Source organism: Amblyraja radiata, chromosome 29, assembly GCF_010909765.2.
Source record: "Amblyraja radiata isolate CabotCenter1 chromosome 29, sAmbRad1.1.pri, whole genome shotgun sequence".
NCBI classification, from domain to species: domain Eukaryota; kingdom Metazoa; phylum Chordata; class Chondrichthyes; order Rajiformes; family Rajidae; genus Amblyraja; species Amblyraja radiata.
Window position 1 is genome coordinate 15,234,378 of NC_045984.1, and position 25,836 is coordinate 15,260,213.

Genomic DNA, 25,836 nt, shown 5'->3' on the forward strand with positions numbered 1-25,836 from the left:
CTCTCAGATGAGTCAAAAGCTGTGACTTCTCACAATGCTTTAAATATCCAATCAGAGCAAAGCTGGATTTTCCCGTTGAATCGTTTTCCACAGTATCTGATCACCTCCATTTGGGGCAGGCTACGGGACAGGAGTTGGGATGAGGAATTATAGTGGGCGGCTCTTTCTCAGCCTTTGCCCACAGTGATCCCGGAGATGGAGGTTTCTCTGGTATCACGAGTATTGGCGATGGGAGACAATCTTGTGCCGTTGTTTAGATTTAGTCTACATCATTAGCTCCATTGAACTTGAACTTCTGTGACTTCTGTGAGCAGTGTGCCAAATTTGCCTGAATCTGAATCATAGAATTTTATTGCCAGATCATGTTGGTATATTCCCAGGGTCTTATTAACTGTTTGTTTAGGAATTATAATTATAGGAAGGATGTCAACAAAATAGAGAGAGTACAGAGGAGATTTACTAGAAGGTTGCCTGGGTTTCAGCAACTAAGTTACAGAGAAAGGTTGAACAAGTTATGTCTTTATTCTTTGGAGCGCAGAAGGTTAAGGGGGGACTTGATAGAGGTCTTTAAAATGATGAGAGGGATAGACAGAGTTGACGTGGATAAGTTTTTCCCATTGAGAGTAGGGAAGATTCAAACAAGAGGACATGACTTGAGAATTAAGGGACAGAAGTTTTGGGGTAACATGAGGGGGAACTTCTTTATTCAGAGAGTGGTAGCTGTGTGGAATGAGCTTCCAGTGGAAGTGGTGGAGCCAGGTTCGATTTTATCATTTAAAAATAAATTGGATAGGTATATGGACAGGAAAGGAATGGAGGATTATGGTCTGAGTGCAGGTAGATGGGACTAGGGGAGAATAAGTGTTCGACACAGACTAGAAGGGCCGAGATGGCCTGTTTCTGTGCTGTAATTGTTATATGGTTATATAACTCTGGAGTTAATCCCATGCAAGTTTAGATCTATGACCTTTGTCCGCACTCCCAGATAAAATTGAGTTTGGAGTACTAATTAGATGAGACTACGTCTCTACATAGTGACGTACTCAGTGCACTGTGGAAGAGTGATCTGCCGTGGTTTGGATCTTGTTTACTCTTCTGATCATTGTGCAGCATCAGGGAATTTCATATATCACACAGTTGAAAGTTTAACGGTAATTCTTTGGAGATTTTACAACCACAACATTATCAAAATAATAATAGTATTATTAATCACAAGCGCAGGGAATGGGATTGCAATGTGAAAGATTGGCCGAGGAATACTTCCACTGCAAATTTAGCTGTAGCTCCCAATAATACAATGAAGTGTCTGAGAATTGGAAAACCAGTCAGAAACATGGTGGCGGTTGCCTGTCCTGTCGAAGGTGATTTAAATTTGCGTTTCCACTTCTGGTTGCATGTTTTCCTGAAGGCGTACTCGTGTAGTCTGACTCCAATTATAATGGTCATCCTACCTGTCTGCACACTGCCTTGAAACTCTTGGTGCATGACTTCCCTTTTCAGTTGTCACCCAATGCAGACAAGCTCTGTGTTTCTCTTACTGTCGTCATTGATAACTCAATACAGCCCTTCCAGTGGTGTTGCACCCCTCCACATCATTAGTCAGCTAGCACAGCCGACCGTTTGGTGCAGCACGCTAATCGCGTATTGTCTTTCCGCTGACTGGTTAGCAAGCAACAAAAGCTTTTCACTGTGCCTCGGTACACATGACAATAAACTTAACTGAACTGAACTCAAACCCAAACTCAAACACAACTGCCTCCCCAATACTGCTAATCCCTTGATTCGTCACATTCCCTGCCATTGGTCACCAAACATGGCCAGTCCTTCAGAACCACCTCCCCACAACATGGAAAGAACAAAATTAGTTATTACTCAATCGGGTGATTCAAACAAGTTTCCTTTAACTCCATCATTTTAATAGTAACAAAGCTTTTAATTCAATCCCTGTGGGTTTTCTCAGGAAAGATTATGTGTGCAAAAGTAGAAACAGGAAAGTGCTGGAGGAGCTCAGTGGGTCAGGCAGCATCCATGGAGAACATGGATAGGTAACATTTCGGGTCGGGACCTTTCCTCAAACTGAAGCAGGTCTTTAAGTCTGAAAAAGGGTCGCAATCTGAAGTGTCATCTATCCGTGCTCTTCAGGGATGTTGTCTGACTCGCTGAGTTACTCCAGCCGGTTGTGTCCTTTTGTTTACATGTGCCTTAGACATTAATCTTCATTCTTAGTCAAATCAAGTCCTTGCCTTCAATCTCTGGGAGCATTCCATTCCTTCTCCAGTTGTTACCCGAGGCAGACAATCTCTCATTGTTTATCTTTCCCCCCTCGTGGGGCACACAATACAGCCCATCCTTTGGTGTAGTTCCCTCCCACCCACCTGATCACCAACTGATTGTAAACCAGGAGCAAACAGAAATGCATCAGCATCCAGCCAAAAGAACACAAAATAATCAGGATTGTGTTAAAAGTTAAGGCTCATGAGAAGTTGCACTTTGTGATCAAAGTTGTCAATTCTGTGCAGCAGAAGTTTCCTTCAGTTTGAACCCTTCCTCCAGAGTTGAGGGCTACACTCAGGCACCCTCTAGTGGCTGGTTTTCAAACAACTCCAAAGCAGATCTGTGCCTAAAATCTCTGGTGCATCCTAACGAGTGCTCTGGGTGATGTAGACTGAGACGTTGAACCTGTTTGCGGCCAATGCCTAAATTCTAAGCCCAGGTCTGCAACATGGAGAGATGGTCATTACGGGGGCGGTGGGGAGGGGGGGTGGGGTGGGTGAGACAGTGGTATGAGTGAGTAAAATTGGACCCAAGAGTGTTTATGATGGAGGTGGAGCTCAGTTAAGCGGACAGTGATGGGGATAATGGAGATCAGGACCTCTGTTGTGGGACTCAGCAAGTCATCGATTCAGACTGCACGGAACTAGACCATTTCAGTCCAACTCATCCATACTGACCAGGTTTTATAATTGGGCCAGTCCTATTTGGTTGGGTTTGGCCCTGGGATTGAATGGAGATTAGTAGGTTGTTGGTCGGGACATTGATTTGCGATGGGGAGATGGAGACATTATGGGAGTGGACCAAGATATACTTCTTCCTTCAGAAGAATCCCAATTTAGCACAGTGCTGTGAAGACCCAGTTCTCTCATTGGTTATCAACTCCTCCACCTCCTACACCACCTGGTTATGCGGCACCAAACATGGGTAGATCTGCCCTTTAAGACATCCAACATTCCGGGTGCAGACCATCTTCTGCCCCATTGCCAAACATTCAGAGCAAATGATAAATCTACTTCTCTCAAAATACAAAACTGAAATTTGTAAATCCAATGTGGCTGAACCTGTTGAGCAGCCCTGTCATGGATCAAATAGAGTATCTGTTAATTCACGCTTTGCTCTGTAGTTGATCCAACGCTTGACAGAACTACTCAGCATTTTCAAAGTAAGCTGTGGCATCTGCTGCTTGAATTTGGAGAGCTACAGTTAAGCTGGATGACAGTGAATTTCAGATTAAGTTGGGAAATGCAACTAATTAAAATGATTGTCACCTCCTGTTCTAAATTTTCTAAATGTAGCCACTCTCCTCCTGTTGTATCATTTTGATTACAAAGTTTACTGGAGTTCCTTCTGCTGGAAACTCAAGTGAGAGTCGTGGTTCTCTTCCTGACCCTCCTGAGTCCATAAGCTGTGCTGTGCAGAGGAAGCTGCTCAGCAATTAAATATATCTTTGCCCAATTTCCTTCCTTCATCTCTTCCAAATAGAAAGGCACTGAATTTCTGTGATTTGACTCATTCAACTCTCACAGAGTTTAAGAGGAAGACAATTCAGCCCACATTCCAAATCCTAAATACAACCCATGACCATCAGTGGCACAGATCAGGAATCAGCCTCAGGAGTGATGTCTTGGTCTGTCTTCACTCTCCCGCACGCTTCCTCACTAATTTGCATTATAAATGCTAGTTCCTGAGACCAGAGAGAGAAAGAGGGAAAGGTGCTAACCAGAGTGGAAAGTAAACCAGTGTCGGCCAACATGGTGTAAGAGTGAGAGAGTAGCCAACACCATGTTTGCACTATGACCATACCACTGAGAAATTCAAGCCTCTTTCACCTGCTGAGGCCCAGATCTGATCACCACACTGTAGGGAGGATGTGATGGCTCTGGAGAGAGTGCAGGTGATTCGCCAGGATGTAGCCTGGATTGAAGGACACTATTTATGGGGAGAGATTGGATAGGCAGGGCTTCTCCATGGAATGAAGGCGATTGAAGGATTGCCTTGTAGAGCAATATAAGATAGGGTAGATAGTCAAAATATTTCCCGTTGATGGAGGTAATAAAAAAAAAGAGGTCAAAGGTTTGTGAGAGAAAGGAGTATTAATGGAGATTTGAGGCCTTTTTACAGAGGTATCTATTAGTATCTGGAAAGTGCTGCCAGTATTCAATTACGACATTTTAGATGCATTTGGCCAGACACTTAATACATAAGGCAGGGAAGAGTATAGTCCTAATGCAGGAAAATAGAATGAGATTTGCATGGACGTGATGGGCCAAAGGGCCTATTTATGTGGTATGTGACTCCATTCAAGTCAAATACCACTTTTGTGCACTGACTCATGCGCTCGACTATCTCATACCCGTGCCTAATGTATAGTCGGATTGCACTGAACTGTATGCAGAAAAATATTTCATTGTACTTAGGTACAAGTGACAATAAAGTACCATTGAACCATTACTCTATGGTGCCAGCGGAATTGAATCACAGAATTAGACTGAGGCTTTAGGAAGTGGCGAAACCATTTAATTAACTTGAAAGAGAGGAGGGAATGTTGCACCTCAGATTGGTGTGCTGCCTTGTACAGGCCAGTGGAAGTGTCTTCATGCCTGCCAGTAAGGTCAAGTCAGTCACCCCTACCCTGTTACCGGCCCGACAGATACCTTGTCACGAACACCTCAAGGGTAAACATCCAGCTGTGGTCTGCGTTTTGGAAGCAGTCGAGCTCTGGACCTGGGAAGCTCTGTATTCCCCTCCCCCCAAATGTGGCACATGCCCTCCAGGGGGCAGTCTTCCTTTAACTGGCGGTCCACCAGCATTTTAAGAAGAATGAAATGTTTATAAGTCTGAAAACTTATCTTCTAAAATCTGCTTCTGCTGCTGAAGCCCGCAACCTGTCTTCTTCAACTAACGGCTCTTCTTTTTAATCTTATTTGCATTCATATTTTCCTCGCAGGTGGTACCCCGATACGAGGTAAGAATGATGGAAGTCGGTGAACTCTCACCTTTCTTTGATTTACCTTTTCGTTCTTATTGCTTATCTTTTCTTTCATTTTTGTTTAACAAAAGAATCGTCTTTTATTTCTGTCTGGTATTTTGTCGCCGTTTTGTCTCTAGTGTTTTTTCTTTTAAACTTGTATTAAATCAAACAAGATTTCTCTTATTCGATATGCTTTAACTGAAAGCATATCGTAGCTTTGTGTGTCATACATCCAGTCACAGCTCCATATTTGTCTCTCAGTGTCAGTCCCCACTCACCCAACCACTGAAATCTTTTCTCTCCTTTTACTTTTTAAGCTATTTTCGTTTATTTATTACGGAGGACCATCCTGTGCGATTTCTATTGCACAAAGGGTTACCTCCTGGGCAATCTGAGCCTCAACAGGGCCAGCTTAAGAGACAATATTTTTTGGCAGGCACATACTGATTATAATTGTAGGCATGTCAACATGGAGGAAGTGATGACCAGTGCCTCAGGAGATATACTTCCTGTCTCCATGTTGCCTCACTTCAAGTAGAGTACTCGGTCGCGAAAACCCAGGAATGCCGGTGCCACAAGGATTTGCAAAACTTGTCAATTAAGCTGAAATAGAAATTGTGTGCTTGGTATGTGTTATAAATGATTTTAATGAAATACAGTGTTCGAAGGTCTATGTTATTTTTCATTATGTCGAAAGAGTCTTAAGTAGGGTGTCCTTTGCCCACATCCAGCAGCTTCCCTCAGCGTTAGAAATGTCTGCGTGATGTTCTACTCTCTGCATATCCAGGTGTGATCTGGAATATAGTTTCAATACAAGGTGGCAACAAAATCAATCTCTCACCCAGTTCTCCAACAGTCAAGTAACTCTAAATGGTGCCTCCTACTCGTGGACCATTTGTCTAAGTCAGGGGCCCAGCCTTTGTTGGTGCTTAGGTTGGTGGGTGTAGCGCTATAGTGAGCCAGTGTGCTCCTGGACTGGGCGAGGGAGCAACCTCCATCTCCCTTCTTAGTTTGCAGCCTAGTCATCTGAGCAAGAGGCCAAACTGGTTCACAAACTTCAGGCAAGGATAGAATTATTCAGATGGCCTGAAGCTCACAAGTCAAGGGAAGTGATCCCCACTGGGTCATGGGAAGTGATACCTCAGGAGCACTGCTCGACTGCCTTTAACAAATAGAATGTCAAAGGTATGTGTGGAGAATGAATGATTCAACCTACCAGATGCAGGGCTCAACCTGCCGTGATTTCTGCATTGAATGAATTTTACTGGGATTTGACAAAACTGCTTTTCCATGGCTCCCGCATTCTCTATATATGACCTCTGTTGCCATTATCAGTCTCCAACCTAAATAAATCACCTTGAGGTTGTTCTGGAGGTTGTCCACTGCCTGTTTAAATGGGAATATGTAGTGCCCCTGAGATCCTCAGAGCCTTTAATTAAAAGTGCATATGATTCTCAAGGCTTGCAGTGAATCTTTCCCCTGCATTCTCCACACCCTTACAATGTGGTTAATACTTACTGAGAAAAGCTTTCCCCACCTTGCATCTGATAGCAGTGAGCCTGCCATCTCCTTCACCACACTAATGTAAAATGTTCAATACACAGGGCTCCTTGCCAAGACTCCCGGCCTCCTGAACTGGGGGGCTGCATGTCTCTGTCCTGGGTCTCCAGGGAATGCAAATTGCTGGTGCAGCCTCTTGACTGTACCTCCAAAATTCAGGCTAAGAGTTCGTAGTTTACAGTTCCTTTCATAAAAGACATCAGAGGATCAAACAGTCCTGAGAAGTCAAAATTCAGAGAAGGGATGACAATTGAAGAGAATGATGAAAGGATCCACAGTCAGGCCTAAGTTTATGAAAATAACCTGAAGAGTAAATTTCACTCTTTCAGAATTGAAAATAGAATAGTCCGTCTCAAGACCCTGTCTCTCATTCGAATCTGAGTGCCATGGCTTCAAGTTGTGTTTTTCCCAGTGTCCCAAATAACAATGTTATTTGCCAGTGTATTTTTTACCATGGATTCGGAGAGGGGCCTTGGGCAAGAAACCAACTTCAGAGGTCAGAGGTCAAAACTGCCCAAGCCACTAGTAAAGTATATGATCCCAATGCAGGCAAATGGGATGAGTATAGATAGACAATAAACATTTGTATGGATGTGGTGGACCAAAGAGTCTTGTTTCTTTGCTGCGTGGCTCCATGCTGTATTCATGAGTACTGCTTCTCTGTTCAGGCTGCACTAACTGGTGCCTCTTGGGATGATTTGGTACTGCATTTTGTTGATCATAATCCCCGCCAGCTAATGGAAGCAAGACCCACATCTCGTCGTAGATTACACTACAGCTGACAGGGGCACGATTACTTTGGAGCATTTGATCTGTCAATGAGCAGTGTTGAAATGTGCAACTTTGATAATAAATATAAACGCACAATCTTGGGTTAGAGAGGCACAATCTTCCAGCACGTCCTGGACTCTGCAGATGAAAATTTAGAGCAGAAAAAATAACCTCCTCTGCATTTGGATTAAAAGAGCTCATCTCCCCTCAGCGCCAAGTTAGCCCTTCATCAGCTGCTTTTTTCTGACAGACAGCGCAATGCTCTTGAGTAAACATTGCATTGTGAGGTTCAGGCAGGATAAGGAAGAAAGTGGAAAGTGCAGCCAGTTCTGCAAACTATATGTGAGAACCGCTGAGGTTTTAATTCCTTCTGCTGCCGTTTGTTTCCACACAGGTGCTCTGCAGATCGAGAACAGCGAAGAAACTGACCAGGGGAAATATGAATGTGTGGCGTCGAACAACGCTGGGGTGCGGTACTCTCCTCCCGCTAATCTATACGTGAGAGGTAGGGAGCGGCTGATTACTCAGCACCCTCTCACTAGAGGGTGCTGGGCTCTAGCAGAACCCAAGTCTATCAACATCTAGTGCTTGAATGTTCCACTGTAGTAGCACAGCTCAGGGGCGCATATCCTGCATCTCATAAATTCGGATAATCAACACCATTCTGATCACCAATTCTGCAGCAAGAAGGGCATTTTATATAAATCCCAGAGGAACCTGATTGTAAGGATGAAAGAAAATGATATTCTTAATTCTGCAATTCAGTTAAATATATCAAACACTTCAATACACTTGGTTACGGTTTTCAAGGTCGGCACAGTGTAGCACAGCTGGTAGAGCTTCTACCTCAAGAGCACTCAGCCTCAGAGGGCGGTGGAGGCAGGTTCTCTGGATGCTTTCAAGAGAGAGCTAGATAGGGCTCTTAAAAATAGCGGAGTCAGGGGATATGGGGAGAAGGCAGGAACGGGGTACTGATTGGGGATGATCAGCTATTTGGCTCGAAGAGCCAAATGGCCTGCTCCTGCACCTATTGTCTATTGTCTAAAACAGCACCAACAACCCGTGTTCAATCCTGGCCTCTGGTGCTGCCTGTGTGGAGTGCGCACATCTTCCCCGTGACCTCGTGAGTTTTCTATGATTGCTGCAGTTTACTGCTACATCACAAGTTAATTGGTCACTGTAAATTACCCCCAGTATGTAGATGGGAAAATCCGGGGAATGTTGGGAAAATTAATGGGATTAATGTAAGATTAGTGTAAATGGGTGCTTGATGGATGGAACGGGCTCAGTGGGCTGAAGGGCCTGTTTCCATGCAGAATAACTCAATGATTCTTTTGACATGGGCTTGGCCTTGGGAGGGACAGGGATTGAATGGATCCATGAATGAATGCTCAGCAGATTAGCTAAAAAATAGCAGATGAAGCCTTGCAAAACTGATCAGGATGAGGGGATTTATACAACTCACAGGGTGATGGCAGCAGGATGTCAAGGTGGCGGGTGAAATATAATTAGGATGTGCTTCCAGCAGGATATATGGTGATAGTGAACAAGGACAAGAACTCCAAACTCCCTCTCTGACCCGGGTATACTGATAACAATGTCATCCCCCCGACTGAATAATTAACTGATCACTGTGAGTTTTCACTGAAACAAATCGTTCCAGGTCCTGAGTGTTCTTAATCACGATTAAAATTTAAGAGAGATAAAGATTCTGTCATCTGTTAACCATCGAGAGAGGGAAGAGCAAAATAAAAAACGAACAATAGTTCACATTCATCATGGCCATATGTTGTTATACCAAAAGTGGTTGCTACATTGGTTCCTTCAGTATAGTTACAATAATGCCGGGTAGTTGCTTCTTCACTTCACTCTGAATTTACGTGATATACGCCCCTGTTCTGTCTGAAGCTAGGATTGTAGGTAGAGAAGGAACAAGCTTAATCGTCTATTTGTGTAACTTTTGATTCTTGCATATCAGTAAGGTCAGTTGAAGGATTAGTTCAGGATTTTAAAGATCTTCAGGTCTCACTGGATCTCGATCCATTCCAGCTCCAGCCATCTTTGTCCTGTGAGGGCATTGAAACGTATAAAGTGGGCATGAGTATGTAACGATTCCTTCCCATTTTTGATGCAGCCATCCTCTCCCATTGTATCAAAAATCCGGACGGGGAAATAGTGGCTCCTCTCAATGATGGCCACCAATGACCATGCCCCTGTTGAGATCATGCCCTGTGACAGCAAAACATGATCTGTTTCCAAATTGAACAAGAAACAATTAGCAATACATATTATGATGTCCATGACCTTCATAAAATTTTCAATCTACCACAAAATCCAGGGGGGGAACCATTTTCAAAACGTTTCCAAGGGGCTGACAAAGATTGACCTCACCAGTTGGAATGGAAGAAAGCACCAGTGGAATTTTTCAAACTGTTAAAAATATTGTTCATTCTCATATCTTTGAGATTATAATTTCTGATATTCTTTTCATCATTTGGCCTTTGACCCAGAGATTGTTGAAAATGGAGGAGTTGAAGAGGATTATTAAATAATGTGGCTTGAGTAATTTTTCATGGTTTGTGTAGATTAGTTATAATCTTTCTGTCAGGCTGGAAGCTATCATTTGTCCATCTGGATGCCTCCTGATATGACAGCATAACTATCAACTGGGAACTGCCTACTGCTAAATCGACAATTAAAGCCAATAGTTAGATCAAGAAGCTGAGAAGGGTCGATGGTAAAATATACTTTTTATTCCCATTTCTGGATAAAGCTTATTGAAGTCCCGTGATGCTGACAGTTCTCACATACTGGAGGAACATCTGTCCCTGGCATTCTACCTTGGCCCAGTTCAGTTAATCCCAGATACGATGCCTGTGCTAAAAAGTAACTGTTTCTGAACCAGATCCTTTTTGGTCACGGCAACTGGATTTTGTGTTGAAATGTTTTTAAGGGCATAGTTAAGTTACATCTGCTTGAAGTGTATTGATATTTCTTCCTAACTTGTGTTGTCATTTTGAGGGAGACTAAACAGCAGGCACTAAATGTGTTTGCTCTATGGCCAGTGAAGTGCTGGTTGCAGACAGCTAGGCAGGCAATGGACATTTATGCATTATGTGGCCCACTTAAAAGCATCTCCAGGAACAACAGCGAGGACATACAATTGATTGGTGATTACTGTGGTTAGTATGTGTTCTGGCAGAGAGTAACGGTGTGTATTTAGAGATTGAATCCATGTAGGGCGTGTGTGTTTCTGTTTGCATACATACTAGGTCTATCCAATGAAGCCCTGCTTCCACTTGTCCTTGACCTCCCAGTCAGACCAAGACCCAGTCTATTGGGACTATGTTGGTAGCTACTGTGCATCTGCTACCCCATGTTAAAAGAACTCACACAGGCATCCTTCATTCTTATGGAATGGAGTGAAAGCATTCCTCGATCCAGGGGATTTGCTAAGAGGAGGAGGAGAAGAAGAAGATGACCAGATGGCTTCTGCCTTTAGAGGAAATCCTTTAACTAACCTGCAGGTTACATGGGAGCCCTTGATGTAGGCAAATCTAAGTTAGGTAAGTGTGTCCTCATTGTTTCTGAGCTTTCTTTGGAAGCATTAACTCCAGTGATTAACCAAGACAAAGTATCCAACAAATATCAGAGTCTGGGAGAAGATAAAGAAAATAAAGACGTGGATAGTTGCTGGTATCCAACTGTGGCAATAATGAAATTGTCTACGTAATTGCAGAGCTGCACATGGTCACCACCTTAAACAGCAAGACCAAAGCCTCAAGCTGTACGTAACTAGTATTCAAAAGCAGACAAAATCAAAAACTGCGATGAAAGATGAAACTCACGTTGTTGTTCATGGATGTCTCTTCATGCAGTGAAGTCTTTATAAAAAATATCTCTCAATTTAACCCTCCCGAGCTTGTGTTGGAGGAATGTCTGGTCACATCTTGGTGCCTCACCACCTGATAAGTTTGTTCTGCAGCTGTGGCTATCTGTACTTCATGTGGTCTGAAACTACCAAGGTTGAACTGGAGATCACAGGAGAGGAATGGATTTGAACCTCATCAAGGCAGAGCATCTATATAGGATATTCCCATTTTCTATACTTTATTGCAGCTGCTAAATCCACAATCATGCCTGGTGTACAACCACAGAAGAATCAAGATTCATGACTTAACTCATTCACAAGATTTTAACAATGCACATGTGCTGTTTTTATGGTATTTGTTCCTGACATCTTTGAATATCTTATTCTTCCACACGGAAGCTTACTGGAGCAGATAACCAAGGACTGCAAAAAGTGCATACGCTGGCAATCTGAAAAGCAACCAGAAATTGGTGGAAATGCTCGACAAGTCGGCTTGCATCTGTAGAGAGAGAACTTGAGGATTTTTCAAGAGAACTTGTAGGCTCTTGAGTGGCTGTACAATATCAGCCGAAGTCGATGTAGTTTGTGACCCTGCTGCATGAAACTGCCCAAATTAATAACTCAATTTGAAACAGTTTTGTGCCATGTTTTGCAAGTCCCGTGACGGCTGAGTTGGAGTTTGACTCGGAGTTTGGAAATCTGTGACAGCTAACAAAGAGCCAACATTCATCTAAGCCATGGTTCTCTCTGTAATCCTGGCGATGAAGGCAGAGCAGTTAGTCTACAAAGCCATAATATAACCCTGTCCCTCTTCCCCCTCTACAACACTGCAATAACAAGTTGTGTACAGAATTGGTTAATGCAGGAGTCTGCTCTGTTTGAGGTACACTACTGTCTTAAAAAGTACATGATATAGCATGTTTGATTCAGAAGGTAGTGACTATATCACATCGTCATGGTTATTGAGTGTTGAGAACATTATCCAAAATAACACCTAGTTACTCTCAACCATTTCGGATTCCTCTCAAGTCCACATCTAGCTTGTCCTGCCAACCGTAGGTTCCAGAACAGCAGAGGTCCATTTTAATAGAACAGCAACATGTATTTTGAAAATAAGAAGACTCTTAATTTTGCATTAAGGGGCCTGAATTGAAGCAGAACCACACAGTAAGTCAATATCTTGAAGTTCAAAGGGGGAGAAAGAACAATATACAGAGGAACCGTGGAATTCTAGAGGACATGGAGACCTTTCAGCCTCTTGTGCCTGTATGTGACGTTCCTTTTATAGCATCGTCCACTTAATCTCAAGCCCCTGCTCTGATATCATAGTCCGTCTCAATATTTAGACAATGGAAGCTGTGGGTGTGGGCCAAGCTTCCTCATCCACGATGCAGTCAAACTTTGCAGAGCAATTTACACTGGAAGGGGGCCTGTAAGTTTTGGGAAGACTTATAAAACTGTGGCCAATGGAAAGAGATAGAACTGGTGCAAATACCGAGGATGTGTTGCTTGCTTTAATGATTAGAAGTGAAGATCAGTGCACTACTGGGAGTGAAGACTTTGATATACTCCCAGTTTTTCCTATGGCCTTCAGATCTTTTCGACTGAAAAAGACCATCATGTCTCTGCTCTTATCCTCGGCCTCTCTTTGTAGAGACTGTGTGATCTCTGTGGCTTGTCTTCACACCCGCATTCTGTTAATCTAGTCTCTATTCCTCAAACAGTACACAGCTATTTCAGACCTCACTGTCACTACGCTGTAACAACTAATCATTTGAAATTGATGAAATGACAACACAAAGGGGAAATATTAATGCAGAATATTAACATAATGGCTCTGGTGTAAGTAGAACAGCATTCCCAGTTGAGAGTTATGAATTTAGTCCATAGACTGTCAATTAACTAGAGTACAGATTGTTGAAAATATTAACTTCCTTGCCTGGTTTATGTGTAAAGTACCACTCACGGCTTAAGGAAGTAATTTGTTTTGTTAGAATTGTTTTATTTTATCTCAAATGCATGCAAACTATCAACAGCCTGAGCTCTGTCTTCAAGAGATAAAATTGTGACAAAGGCAATGATTTGGCCATAGCTTTGGGGGTTGTTGTTTGACAGTCTCTTCATCCTCCTGAAGATCTGGACTCTAAGGGTTCGAAGGTCATGGATGAAGTTTACTGGAAGGAAAAATAATAAGCCATTTGAAAAATTCTGCTCTGAACTAGTGCCATTTAGACAAGTTATGATATTGGGAAAGAAACATAGATCCAATTGGATGGAGTGATGAAAGTTCTTTGGTGATGTATTGAAGATAACCCATATGATTTTCTTTCCTGAAATTTTCAATTTTGAAAATAAAAAAATGTTCAGGGGGTGAACACTGAATCACCCTCAGAGTCTTCCTCCCAAGTCTGCGACACAATACAGGGTTCTGCTGTGTTTGAAAGGATCTGTGACTGAGATGTGGGAGGAGCGAGCTCATTTCCTCCAGCGCCAAGCACGGGTTCTGTGTGTGGCGTGGGGCCTTGTCCAGAGGGCTTCAGGCTCAACACCGGCTTGGCGCAGAGGTCGAGAGCTGGAGTCAATCGCTCTCGCACGGCAAATGGGAACTCTCTTTCACTTCTTACGCCCACCTGCTCCGGCAGGGAGAGAACAAGCCCCAGCGGCCGAGCTGCAGGGAAAACAACAAAAGTGCTCATGGCAATCTTATTTCCAAGGAAACTCCTGTCAAATTTCCAAAATCAACAGAAAGAGGTTAAGGAGATGGAAGGGGATAAATGTTAAGTTATGAGTCGTAACCTAAACAAAAATTCTTGTGTTAGTTTTCGTTTACTTTTTAATTTGATTTGTCAATGGAATTGTTTGAGTTAAAAATCGGTTCCCTCAAAAGAATGAACTATTGAGATGTCACGCAGAAAAAAATTTGATTCTTGAAGGTCTAGGTGGAAAGGTCAAAGGTCGTTAGTGAGAGTAGATATTGCAGCTAAAAGCCTTGAAGAGGCCTTTTTACTCTCTCTGTGTTTCCCCTATTTCTCTTCTCCCCATGTCATTGTGTTCGCATCAAACCCCCTACATCCCTCAGAGCTACGAGAAGGTTGGTGTGTTTTTCTTTTTTCCTTTTTTTAACCCCCATTACATATGAATAATCTTTTTATTAAAAAAAAAAAATCTAAAACCCCACAGCACAGTTCAGTTAATTTGCACTAGTCTGTGGGTCTCCCGTTTTTGCATCCCAAGGTTTTTCCCCACTCGATTTGGTAATGTGCTGTGCCTTGTGGCGACGAATCCTTGGCGCTTGTACACTGTTGCCTGGTGCATGATGGGAGAATGTAAAATCACGCTGCATGCCGCTGGGTCACGCTCAAACATGCTACGACAAGACAGTGTTCCTGCCGCATTTCAACGAGGCTTAAAAGGTGGACTTGGGTCTACCAGACACATTATTATGCTAACTAAACTCTACCTGATAAGACTGCTTTGTGTGTGCAATATGGGGGCGGCGGGTGGGCAGGAGAATGTTTAACTGTGGATTGTGCCATCTTAAAGGATCTTGAGAGATAGTTTCTTGCAGTGAATCGGATGCTCAATGATGAAAGGAAAAATATAGTGGCTGATTTTTAAAGATGCTACCATGCCATCCTAGCTGTCCAAAGATTAGTACAATAGAGCGAATGCACTGTTCAGATTAAGATTATTTTATTAATTGTCTGAATTTTCTGTGTTTGAAGCGAATGTAGATTTGATGTGAATGAGGGGAGAATGAAAAATGGGATTTATGTAGATTATTGTATATTGGATGGTTGATAGTTGTCATGGACAGTGGGGTGGAGGGCCTTTTCTGATCTGTATCTCTCTATTCTGTAGCTCTCTAGCTGTAAGTGTGGGCGTGTCAATGTGTGCATTTGTATGGGGGGGGTGTTTGTTAGTGTGTGTATGTGAGGGGGAAGATGGCATGTATGTATGTGTATATATGTTTATATATATATATACTGTATGTACATAACCCAGGGTGAAGATGGGAAAAGAGAGTATTAGTCAAAATTGGACAGCTTTGTACCTTGCTGTAGGATGTTGTCTTCAGGATGTGTCTAAACTAGCAAAATCACTGACATGTGGAGAGACAGAAAGTATCATTACAGTCCACTTAGAAATCCCTGGTGCCTGAGGAATATTATCATCTTGCACTAATCTCTCTGTCAAACCTTGCGCGAGATAGATATCCAACTTTTCCCTTTAACAAATTAATCTCCCGTCTGCCTCCTTTTGTTACGCCTCAGTCCTGTAATCGGTTCAAGGAGCCACATCTGAACTGTCCACTTTCCCCCAGGATGAGGCCATGTGGTCTTGTGGAACATGCACTAAACACATTAGTCTGCAAATCCCAAACAGAGGAACATGGTTGTTAAATGATTGAAGCATACCTTCCTATGAAAACAAGTTAGAGAATGCAAATGTCCACTAGTTCAAGAGTGGGGACACAAGAAATTGCAGATGCTGGAATCTGGACCAAAACACAAGTGCTGCAGGAACTCATCAGGTCAAGCAGCATATTTGAAGGGAACGGACATTCAGATGATCAGTCTAAGGAAGGGTCCTGACCTAAAGTGTCCTTTGTCCATTTCCTCCACAGACGCTGCCTGATCTCTGATTTCCTCAGGCACTTTCTTTTTAGATCAAGGCTGGATTTGGATAAGGTTTGGTCACGTGTACCAAATATGCAATACAATATGGTGTGCACATTGTATCCTATCAATTCACCTCAAGGGAACATTATATCATGCAGAGCACAACAGGCATATACTGCTACATTGACTGCTTAGCCCATGCAATCAAGGATACATTTCTGCCAGATTGTTAACATATTGTATTTCAAAAGTCAATGGTGATGAGCAAAACCATCACTTGTCATCCTTTTACCTCTTCTAGTTCTCTTGGGATCATCATATATTGAAATCCAATACTCAACACATGATTGTGCTCACAGTTAACATATTGGATAGAGTGGATACGGTAAGGTTGTTTCCACTAGTGGAGGACCCAGGACCAGAGGCCATAGCCTCAGAATAAAGATAGGTCAGCCATGATTGAATGGTGGAATAGACGTGATGGGCCGAATAGCTTAAATTTTGTTCCTATTACTTATGAACATTGTGGTGGGAGAACCTCCCCCATGGTTGTTAATGCCAATTATGATATCCAGTACCTCCCCAATCAGCAACCGCAACCACGCGCACTGCGCGCGTCGTGCGTCGTGACGCGTAAATGGCACGCAAATGACGCCAAGTGGGACAGGCCCTTGAGAATGTAATGCTTGACGTTATTGGCTGCCTGGCGCTAGCTGCTGAGGCTCAAGCATAGAGCAGGTAGATTGGTTGAGTGATTAGAGGGTCTCTATGCACCGTGCACTCTATTCCCTTGGCATGGCATATCCTCCAAGAGGACAGAGGATGCTGAAGAAAGGAAGAATTGAAAAGCGGCAAGAAATGCCAATCTCGTGCAGTAACAGCACATCAGCGCCACATCAACCTTATTTTATTGACAGGCTGTCCAGTTGGAACATCAGACCACTTTAGTGCCTGTGTAGTTTAATGTAAATCACTAGCACTAAAGACCTTGGCTGAATACTATTGATGAATAATGTTTGAAATGAGCAGTTTCAAAGAGGGTAGCTTTTTAAGACCCTTGAACCTGGCTCAGTGGCCAGAATGGGTGCTCTCCTGCCGGATACTATCGGGCACGCAGGCAGCTATCATCCATTGGACAAGTACTGGACACTAATTACCATCCACAACCCAAGACACAGGTCTCCATCACAATAAGATAACATCTCCTGCACCCTGCCACCTTATTTTTCAGACATTTACTGTCGAAAGCTATTGTGGCTTCTGCAAGGGCAAATCACACCCTAATAACACAATGTTTTTAAAAAAAATAGCCCATTAATCTTTTCATAAGGATTTTAAATGTATTCACTTAGTTGTTAATTCAATTGCCAGTGGAACTAGGTTTATCTAATGTTTTCAACAATTTTCCATCTCTACTGTTAGCTGGAAGTAAAACGCTCATGTTTTTTTCTCAACTTTCATAGTTGAAGCAAATCACTCTCAATGTCAATTCTCATCAACTCTCTAACCTCTCCAGAGTCTTATCATTCTTACCAAGGATTGCCAGATGTGGGTTTGATGTGCAGTTGTCTTGTCTGGGGAATATTCCACTATAAACGATAGGCATGATAAGGTTGGAATCTTTTATTCGACGATGTTCCCAATTGATCAGGAGTCCAAAATATAGCCGCTGAGTGATTGGTTGGACAAATGCAAGTAGTAAGCTACAGACTGTCACAGATTTGGCACGTCATTGACAATCACCCCCACTCTCAGCTGCTCTTTGTTAATTTTGAAGGGCTACATATGTGTTTGGCAGGGAAAGTCTATCGGTAATGCCGTCTGCTGCTTCATAGCCAGATTCACACACAGGAGGAGGTCTAAAGAGAAGGCAAGTAGCTAACAATCTCTGCATCACATAGGAAGAGATGAAGAAGGGTCCAGATAGAGACGTGGCCAGCAACTCCAACCAAACGTTGGGTGATTGCACAGTGTCTGAGATTCTTGAGATAGATCACGTATTTCTTTGGCTTCTGTCTGTTGCTGCTAGTAACTGAATTAACGTTGATGACAAAAATGTAATTACAATGATCCATCCAGCAGTATGGTAGTTCTCTTTACATTGTAAATTAAGGTGGGTCAACAGAAAATAAATCCCCAGAATCTCTTCTGATAGTTCATAAAGTCATAATGAGCAGAATTAGGTTCATTCGGCTCATCGAGTCTACTCCACCATGACTGACATATCTTTCCCTCTCAACCCCATTCTCCTGCCTTCTCTGTGGTTCTTGAAGATATGTTTGAATGACACTCACACAAGTGCTCTCAACAACCTGCTGATATGACGTGGGCTGGTAACGGCTTTCAAGTTCACTCTTAAATTATTTGGTCCCAATTGTTAATTTCTGGAAGAAGCAGTTATCAATAATGGAAATGTGATTATCGGTTGAGTGAATACACTGATAGGAAGCATGATGTGATGATGTGTGGTGGTGGGGCAGGGTACAAGCAGGAATATAACCAAACTCCAGCCTTTCCGTCTCTCACTTGTCTGGGCTAGACAGTCTATGAATAGCTACATGCCTATACCCAAAACATTACTGCCATGGTCAACATTCAACATCAATGTGTGTTCCTGTTCCTGGTTCCAATGTGTGTTGCTCTTCCTGTTCACCACATGGCTGAATCAAGCTCAATGAAGCTCAATGAAGCAAATGATTTATGAAGCTAATTATTATGAAGGCCAGGCATCAGTGCACCTCCTTGGCCAACCAATTTGATTCAGAGAGAGATTAAAGTAAGATTTCCCTCGCTCTCAATATCCACCTCCCAGAAAGACACATCTGCATTGGTATCTTCCACTTGCAAGCCAGATGTTTGAGCACAGAATCCTGATTATCATCATGCCAGATTGTTATAGCAAGCCTTGATGATCATTTAATGTCATCATTCTGAATTTAACAATAATTCACATAGTTGAAACCTGAATTTTAAGATTAAGCCGCTAAAGGCATGAACGAAAATAAAGGTTTTGGAAACACCGAGGACAGGCTAGATAATTGACCTTGACTGGGTCCTGTACTTGGTAGAAAAAAACAAACACCATTTTATGTACTAGATTTAATAAAAATGATAACAGTCATTTGATTTGTGCACACCAGCACTGGTAAATTAGACTGATCTGAGGCATAGGAGCAGAATTAGGCCATTCGGCCCATAAGAGCCTGCTCTGCAATTCAATCATGGCTGATCTATTTTTCCCTTTCAACCCCATAACCTTTGACTAAGAACCCTTTCAATCAATTTCAACTTTAAAAACTTGGTCTCCACTGCCATCTGTGGCAATGGATTCTGCAGATTCCTCCCTCTCTGACTATAGGAAATTCCTCCTCATTCAATTACAGTGTTTGGCGAACCCACAATAGACTCTTCTCAGGACAACGATTTCCCACCAGCTATTTTCACAATAGAATGCACCGCATTTTGAAGATACCATAAATCTTGTGGGAATATAGGACATGTGTGGAGTCCCACAGCTGTAACAAGGACAGTCAGTGGCACTAGGCACATACAGTGTCCTCCATAATGTTTGGAACACAGACCCATAATTTGTTTATTTGCCCCTGTACTCCACAATTTGAGATTTGTATTAGAAAAAATCATATGTGGTTAAAGTGCACATTGTCAGATTTTAATAAAGGCCATTATTATACATTTTGGTATCACCATGTAGAAATTACAGCTGTGTTTATACATAGTCCCCTCATTTCAGTGCACCATAATGTTTGAGACACAGCAATGTAATATAAATGAAAGTAGTCACGTTTAGTATTTTGTTGCATATCCTTTGCATGCAATGACTGCTTGAAGTCTGCGATTCATGGACATCACCAGTTGCTGGGTGTCTTCTCTGGTGATGCTCTGCCAGGCCTGTATTGCAGCCATCTTTAGCTTATGCTTGTTTTGGGGGCTAGTCCCTTTCAATTTTCTCTTCAGCATATAAAAAGCATGCTCAATTGGGTTCAGATCAGGTGATTGACTTGGCCACTCAAGAATTTACCATTATTTACCTTTGGTGCTTAAGCAGTAGGTTTGGGATCATTGTATTGCTGTAGAATGAACCGCTGACCAATGAGTTTTGAGGCATTCATTTGTACTTGAGCAGATAGGATGTGTCTATACTCATCAGAATTCATTATACTACCACCATCAGCAGTTATATCATCAATGAAGCTAAGTGGGCCAGTACCTTCTGCAGCCATAAATGCCCAGGCTATAACACCCCCACCACCATGTTTCACAGATGAGGTGGTGTGCTTTGGATCTTGGGCAGTTCCTTCTCTCCTCCATACTTGGCATCTCCTGCCATCTTTCTGATATGTTAATCTTCGCCTCATCTGCCCACAAGTCCTTTTTCCAGACTGTGGTTGCTCTTTTAAGTACTTCTTGGCAAACTGTAACCTGGCCATCCTATGTTTGCAGCTAACCAGTGGTTTGCATCTTGCAGTGTAGCTCCTGTATTTCTGTTCATGAAGTCTTCTGCAGACAGTGATAATTGACAAATCCACACCTGACTCCTGAAGAGCGTTTCTGATCTGTCGGACAGGTGTTTGGGGATTTTTCTTTATTATAGAGAGAATTCTTCTGTCATCAGCTGTGGAGGTCTTCCTTGGCCTGCCTGTCCCTTTGCAATTAGTAAGCTCACCAGTGCTCTCTTTCTTCTTAATGATGTTCCAAACAGTTGACTTTGTCAAGACTAAGGTTTTGGCTGATGTCTCTAACAGTTTTATTCTTGTTTCTCAGTCTCACAATGGCTTTCTTTGACTTTCATTGGCACAACTTTGGGCCTCATGTTGATAAACAGCAATAAAAGTTTCCAAAGCTGATGGGAAGACTAGAGGAAAGATTAGATGCTGAGAGCTCTCTTATACCTGCATTAGAGAGGCATTTAAACACACCTGAGCAATTACAAACACTTGTGAAGCCATGTGTCCCAAACATCATCGTGCCCTGAAATGGGGGGACTATGTATTAACACTGCTGTAATTTCTACATGGTGAAACCAAAATGTATAAAAATGGCCTTTAATAAAATCTGACAATGTGCACTTTAACCACATGTGTTTTTGTTATTCTATTACAAATCTCAAATTGTGGAGTACAGAGGCAAATAAATAAATATATTACACTGTAATATATTATCTGAGCACAACCCTTCCTCTTTATTTCTACCTCGGACAATCACTCCCTCACTCTTCCCCCCTACTATGGCAAAAGGAAAATCAAAGAAATGAGAGACAAATTAAGATGGAACTGCACATCCCTTGTGTTTGATCTGGGTAATGGCACGTGACTGAATCATTGCATGGTGTGTGCATGAGCAGAAGACAAGGACCTACAGTTTTAGTCCTCAAGCTAATGGAACAGAGAGCAGAGTACTGATGACAGTTTCAGAATAGGCTGCACAAGGGTCACTCATGATTACAATGAGGCTGATGATTACCTTTAAATTATGTTAAAAAAACAAACTTCTACCTCCACCTTAACTTTGGAAAAATATCATGTGATTCTCTCTGATGTTACATGTTTGTGGGGATATCAGAGAGAATATTGAATGGTGATAATGTTGGAATTAAGTACAATCACAGCTCTCATAGTTTAATGAGGTTTCCATTCATGAAACTGAGTGTTAAGTGTGCATGGAGTAAATAAGGGTTCTGAATGTCAGAAAATCAACGCAAAAGGATTCAATATCAGGTAATAATAATCTTGCACCAGAATGAACTTTGTGCAGTGGGAACACTGAATTGTCTAGTATGTTGAACTCTCTTTGTGTCTGCCTGTCCTTGTGCTTGCTATTCTGTACTGCTCTTCTATCTTCCAATTGATTAGATTACACCTTCAAAAATCCATGCCCAGTTCAAACCAGGTAGCTATTGCACTAGGAGGAATACCATGGTTGCCTTTGTGTCCGTTTGACCTGATTAAGGCATTTCAAACAAACTAAGAAGCTAGCCATACTCTGCACATTCCACATCCATCCCGCATTTGTTGGTCTCGAGTCCCTCCGATAATACTTAAACCCAGTGCCATTTAGAAACCTCTGATCTTTGATCAGAAATCCGCTTAGGTCTCCAGCAATGTCACAGACTCCACCACTTGAGGCCACTTCATGTGAATACTTTATTGCAAGGATATCCCGTGCCAATTTCCAAAGATCCTTGATTTGTTAAATGTCTGACATATTAACGGTTCTAATGTACATTCTCTTTTGTCACACCTACAATATAACCCAAGTCAGCAGAGTTTAATATCTATATGCATACATTTTAAAAAGTCTCCCCTTTTCAGCGGGTTGGTGTAATCTAATTGTAGTAATGAACTGGAAGATGCAAATTATTGTGGCTTTTCAACATTTTGGCACAGATTACAGCTCTTGCCAAAATGGCAGATAATCTGTGCCTTCTTGCTCATTGGTGCTTCGGTGTCTGGTGCAGTGTAGCTTGCCCTGTAGAGGTTATTTGGTGATGAAGTTCCTCTCCCTCCTCCCTCTACCCTGCCACCACTCGCCCCTCCCTGAATGTACTCACTGTCACATTCTTTTGTGAATCAGGGCTCGTAATCATCCAACCTAGCATTGCCACACTTTCAAAGGAATCGTCTCGAATACTCTTTATTCTCTTTCCAAAGGCAGAATGAATTACATTTTATTCATTTTGAAAGGTGAACACTTGCAAAACACAACTGAAACTGACGGAGGCTCCTTTCTTTCATCGCTTTCATGAACCCTTCATTATGCCCTTCCCTGGGGCCTTGTCATAATTACTTTTGTAACTTTATTTTTTTAAAGGAATTGGACATGGATGTCATAACAGCAAGTCACAAGTTGAACTACATGGCATTGCATTTGATGCTACAACGATAATGAGGGCAAGCTGATCAAATTACTGCCGTAGTGTCACTCACAGTGGAAATCAACCTTGTGTACCTCTATAGCACAGCCTGGCTGCTGGGCACAAGAAGTACATCCATGGGGCACCCTCTTCACATCTGCCAGAAACACCTCCAAGTGTTACACACACAACAAATTGCTTTGATGCGCTGTGATTTTTATGCAAGCAGATATGCATAGAAAAATCTCACAAACAACAGGAAACTACGTTAAATATGTCGTTGTGGCTCAAGGAAGAATCGTGACCAGGGTACTTTTGTTGAAATGGTACAGCGGGATGTTTAATATCAACCCATACATGCACAAGGGCCTCTTCAGAAGGGTAGAGACGCTGAACATGCAGTACTCCCTCACGCCTACATTGAAGTTGGGTTAGATTATTAATGCAAAAGCCTAACGACCCCATAGGAATAATATCATTTGGCCAAGCATTTTTAAAGAAATAAATCAGAATGATTGATTGTTTGCATCCTGCCCCACTGACCAGGTTGTCTGGTATTGACCTTGCACTCTCGAGCAAAGAACATCTTGATCAAACAAAAGTTCCATTCTTGTGCATTGGATATGGGTTATAATATTTTACCTCTGCCATTATCTTCACTGGCTGCATGTTACCAGAGCAGAATTTATTTTGGAGTGGAGTCCCTTCACTTTGTATTCTTCTTCAGACTGAGTCTTAGGGTGAACCTTGGAGGAGCAAGTCTTCTATTGTCTGAGTAGACTGATTGTCACGAATGTAAGTTCTATCATGTGTAGGATAAACTACAACCCTCTGGCTCTTTGATTCCGCTCCACAGCTTGGTCTGACATGAGAATCCTTGAATGTCTGCCATTGTAGTCACCCCATGATATGAGATCGGCTGTCATTTGAAAATCAATGAGGTTGCTTCATTTATTTTAAATTTCATTAAAATTGCAACTGAATGGAATCCGGTCATAAAAACAAAATCTGGATTTACTTAGTGAATTTTAACTCGCAAAAAACAAGTGGGTTGGGTTTAGAATGAGATGCTAAAATGTAAGTACGCCCAATCTGCTCCTCAAATTCCTTCCAAATCCTGTGTTTGACAGAGGGGATGGGGGTTGGACCTCGGGTAGGCAGCCTGCCTCCAGGACGTGTTGCACAGTCGCATGTTATAGTGTGCCTGGCAGTCACACATTTAACTTCCATTGCAGTTGCTGAGATTGTGCAGGCTCTGGGCAACCTGACAGTTCAAGAGAAGCGAGGAAGGCTTCAGGGAAAAGAGAAGTCTCTTTATTGTCTTTTGACCAGGAGGAGGGAGAGTGCATTTATCCGCCTCTTCATTTAATATCCTCTTGATAACCTCCTCTTGAATCAGTGTCCTGCCCCTCAGAGACATCATCGCATGCTTCCCTTTGGACTTTTCTCAAATACATGCGAGCCACCTGGAAGCAAACATTGTTAATTGGGTCTGTCTTGTAAAAAGGTGGGGGGGGACAGATCCTGTCAAATAAAATAAGAGTCATACACAACATAGTTAAAGTTTCACGAACCAAAGTTGTCCTTTTCTCCAGCTGCATGAACCAAACCTGTTAATTGTGGGCCCATTGTTTCACTGATGGGAATCTAATTTGGCTACAGATAGTGGGGAATAGCAGTTCCCTTTAAACCTGAACATATCATGCAGGATATATCAGGATTTGGATCAGTAACACATCTCACTGTGCATATCCACATAGTCACCGACACAGGGCCCTGCACAGAATCAGGGTTGTGTATGTACAAAAGTACACAAGACCATGTATACACCGACACAGAATACTTCATGTAATTATCTATGTGGACACACAGATGTGTACAAATGCACAATTACACATGCACTGATGGCACTAAAGCTCAAATATGTGTCCACCTGCACATCGACACGCTAACCCTTAGAAACACACAGATCTTTTAGAGAATACAAACCTGCGTATCGCTATACCTAATTATCTCTGCACACATTCACCCTCCACAAAACCAGAGGCAGAAAAGTAATTAAAAATAACCTCTATAGAAATATTTGAATAATATTAACAACAGTTGAGCAGCAAAATCTGCCTAGGCCCAAGGGTATTATTTTTTAGGTTTTGTTATTTCCTGTTAGTCCACGCCAAGCCATGGGATGGGAGGGGGGGGGAAGGAAATCGATTAAATTATTCTCTGTCACTGTCATCACCTCATTAGAATTCACAACAGTTGTGGAGATTGATTTTATTTTAAATTGCTTCAATAAGTTTGACATATACCACTTCTGGCTCTCCCTTTGCTCTCTGCAGGAGTACTGCTCATCAGGCAGATGCGTTTCTGCTGTGTTTTGCAAGTGTATCTCTTTCAGTTCCTCCACTCGTCTTCCATCCCCGACTGCCATTTTTTTTGACGTTCTTTTCAATCGTTGGCCTCGTTAGTTGTTTCCCTCAAGCCTTGATCCACATCTCCCTCAAGTCTCAATCACAAAAAGATTGACGGTGCTTCTCTTTAATTTACTGCCAGTTCTGTGCCCCACCTACCCCCCCCCCCCCACCCCCCCACCCCCCCCTCAATCACCATGGTAACTCGGTGTTTGCATCTCACATCCGACCTCTGCGTCTCTTTGCAAACTGTATCTTGTACGTGTAAAGTTCCTGTAGCCTCTCCCATCGGTGCTTGCTGGCGGTAATAGTTCAATACTCAAAAGATGCAAGGGCCATGTGGCATTGCTGTGGCGGTCTTTTGCAGGACTGTCCGTTTGCCACACAGTCCACCGCTAATAAAGCCAACCACTTTTGACGTCCATGTTCTATCTGCAAGAGGATGTTTGGGACGGGAGAGGGTTTTGCATCACCAGATAGATTTG

At 42.5% G+C, this 25,836-nt stretch overlaps 1 protein-coding gene across 40 annotated transcripts in view; it reads left to right on the forward strand.

Annotated features, from left to right (window-relative positions):
• The window catches only part of LOC116989340 (receptor-type tyrosine-protein phosphatase S-like), a 394,665-nt gene that overhangs the window by 224,586 nt on the left and 144,243 nt on the right, over positions 1–25,836 (forward strand). For 24 of the 40 annotated variants that reach the window (XM_033046622.1, XM_033046611.1, XM_033046631.1 and 21 more), the window contains 3 exons: positions 5,222–5,239; positions 7,971–8,081; positions 14,527–14,538. In XM_033046622.1, coding sequence (XP_032902513.1) covers positions 5,222–5,239; positions 7,971–8,081; positions 14,527–14,538 — 141 coding nt within the window. The remainder of the gene's footprint in view (positions 1–5,221; positions 5,240–7,970; positions 8,082–14,526; positions 14,539–25,836) is intronic. The other 16 variants (XM_033046629.1, XM_033046654.1, XM_033046630.1 and 13 more) reach the window with 3 other exon arrangements.